This window comes from Halyomorpha halys, unplaced genomic scaffold (assembly GCF_000696795.3).
Source record: "Halyomorpha halys isolate HHAL.00 unplaced genomic scaffold, Hhal_1.1 Scaffold44.1, whole genome shotgun sequence".
In the NCBI taxonomy this organism is placed as follows: domain Eukaryota; kingdom Metazoa; phylum Arthropoda; class Insecta; order Hemiptera; family Pentatomidae; genus Halyomorpha; species Halyomorpha halys.
The window spans coordinates 89,972-90,579 of record NW_027115243.1 but is presented as its reverse complement, the minus strand read 5'-3'; the positions used below and the strand labels follow the sequence as shown (position 1 = coordinate 90,579).

At 44.6% G+C, this 608-nt stretch overlaps 1 protein-coding gene across 1 annotated transcript in view; it reads right to left on the bottom strand.

Annotated features, from left to right (window-relative positions):
• LOC112211915 (uncharacterized) overlaps positions 1–293 on the bottom strand; it is a gene marked incomplete at its 5' end in the record, with an annotated part of 215,970 nt that extends 215,677 nt beyond the window's left edge. The window contains 1 exon segment of the mRNA XM_067052310.1: positions 55–293. Coding sequence (XP_066908411.1) covers positions 55–264 — 210 coding nt within the window.
• Between the last annotated feature and the right edge of the window lie 315 nt (positions 294–608).

Sequence of the window (608 nt, the reverse complement as noted above, 5' to 3'; positions counted from 1 at the left end):
TATCAACGAAAATAAACAACTAGGATACCTAAATGTGGAAAAAGGTTTACTCACTTGGGTGTCTACCTCGGCGACACTGAGCCTGTAGTGCAGGATCTGGGAGAGGCTGAGGGCTGTCTGGAGGATGACGGCGACGATAGGGATGAAGGGGAGCACCACCATCTGCAAGTGGTAGCACTTGCGCCATTTCTTCTGGGCAGGGTCCGGTCGTACCCCGCACCACTTCCCGCTCTCTGTCTCTGAGCTCTCGTCCGCCTCAGACATCTATTCGCTGATCGTCGTCATCTGGTCCACTGTGGAGATAGGAATAGATATAAAAATGAAAGCACTCTATGCTATCTATGCTAAATATATAATATGATTTTCTAAACATAATACTTATATTAGGTTGGGGAAAATGAAATCCATTATTTAATTGGAGAAGTTTGTCGGGGGTGCGGTCAGCAAAGAACAACATAAATAAACAAAACCATATTTATTTTATGCCGACGTTTCGACCTGAGTTTCAGGAAGTAACTGATAGAAACAGAGATATGCAGAGTTGAAGCGGCTTTATCCTTCCTACCGTCGTAAGTATTTCCTGGCATCCTTCATCTTCCAAGTCAACC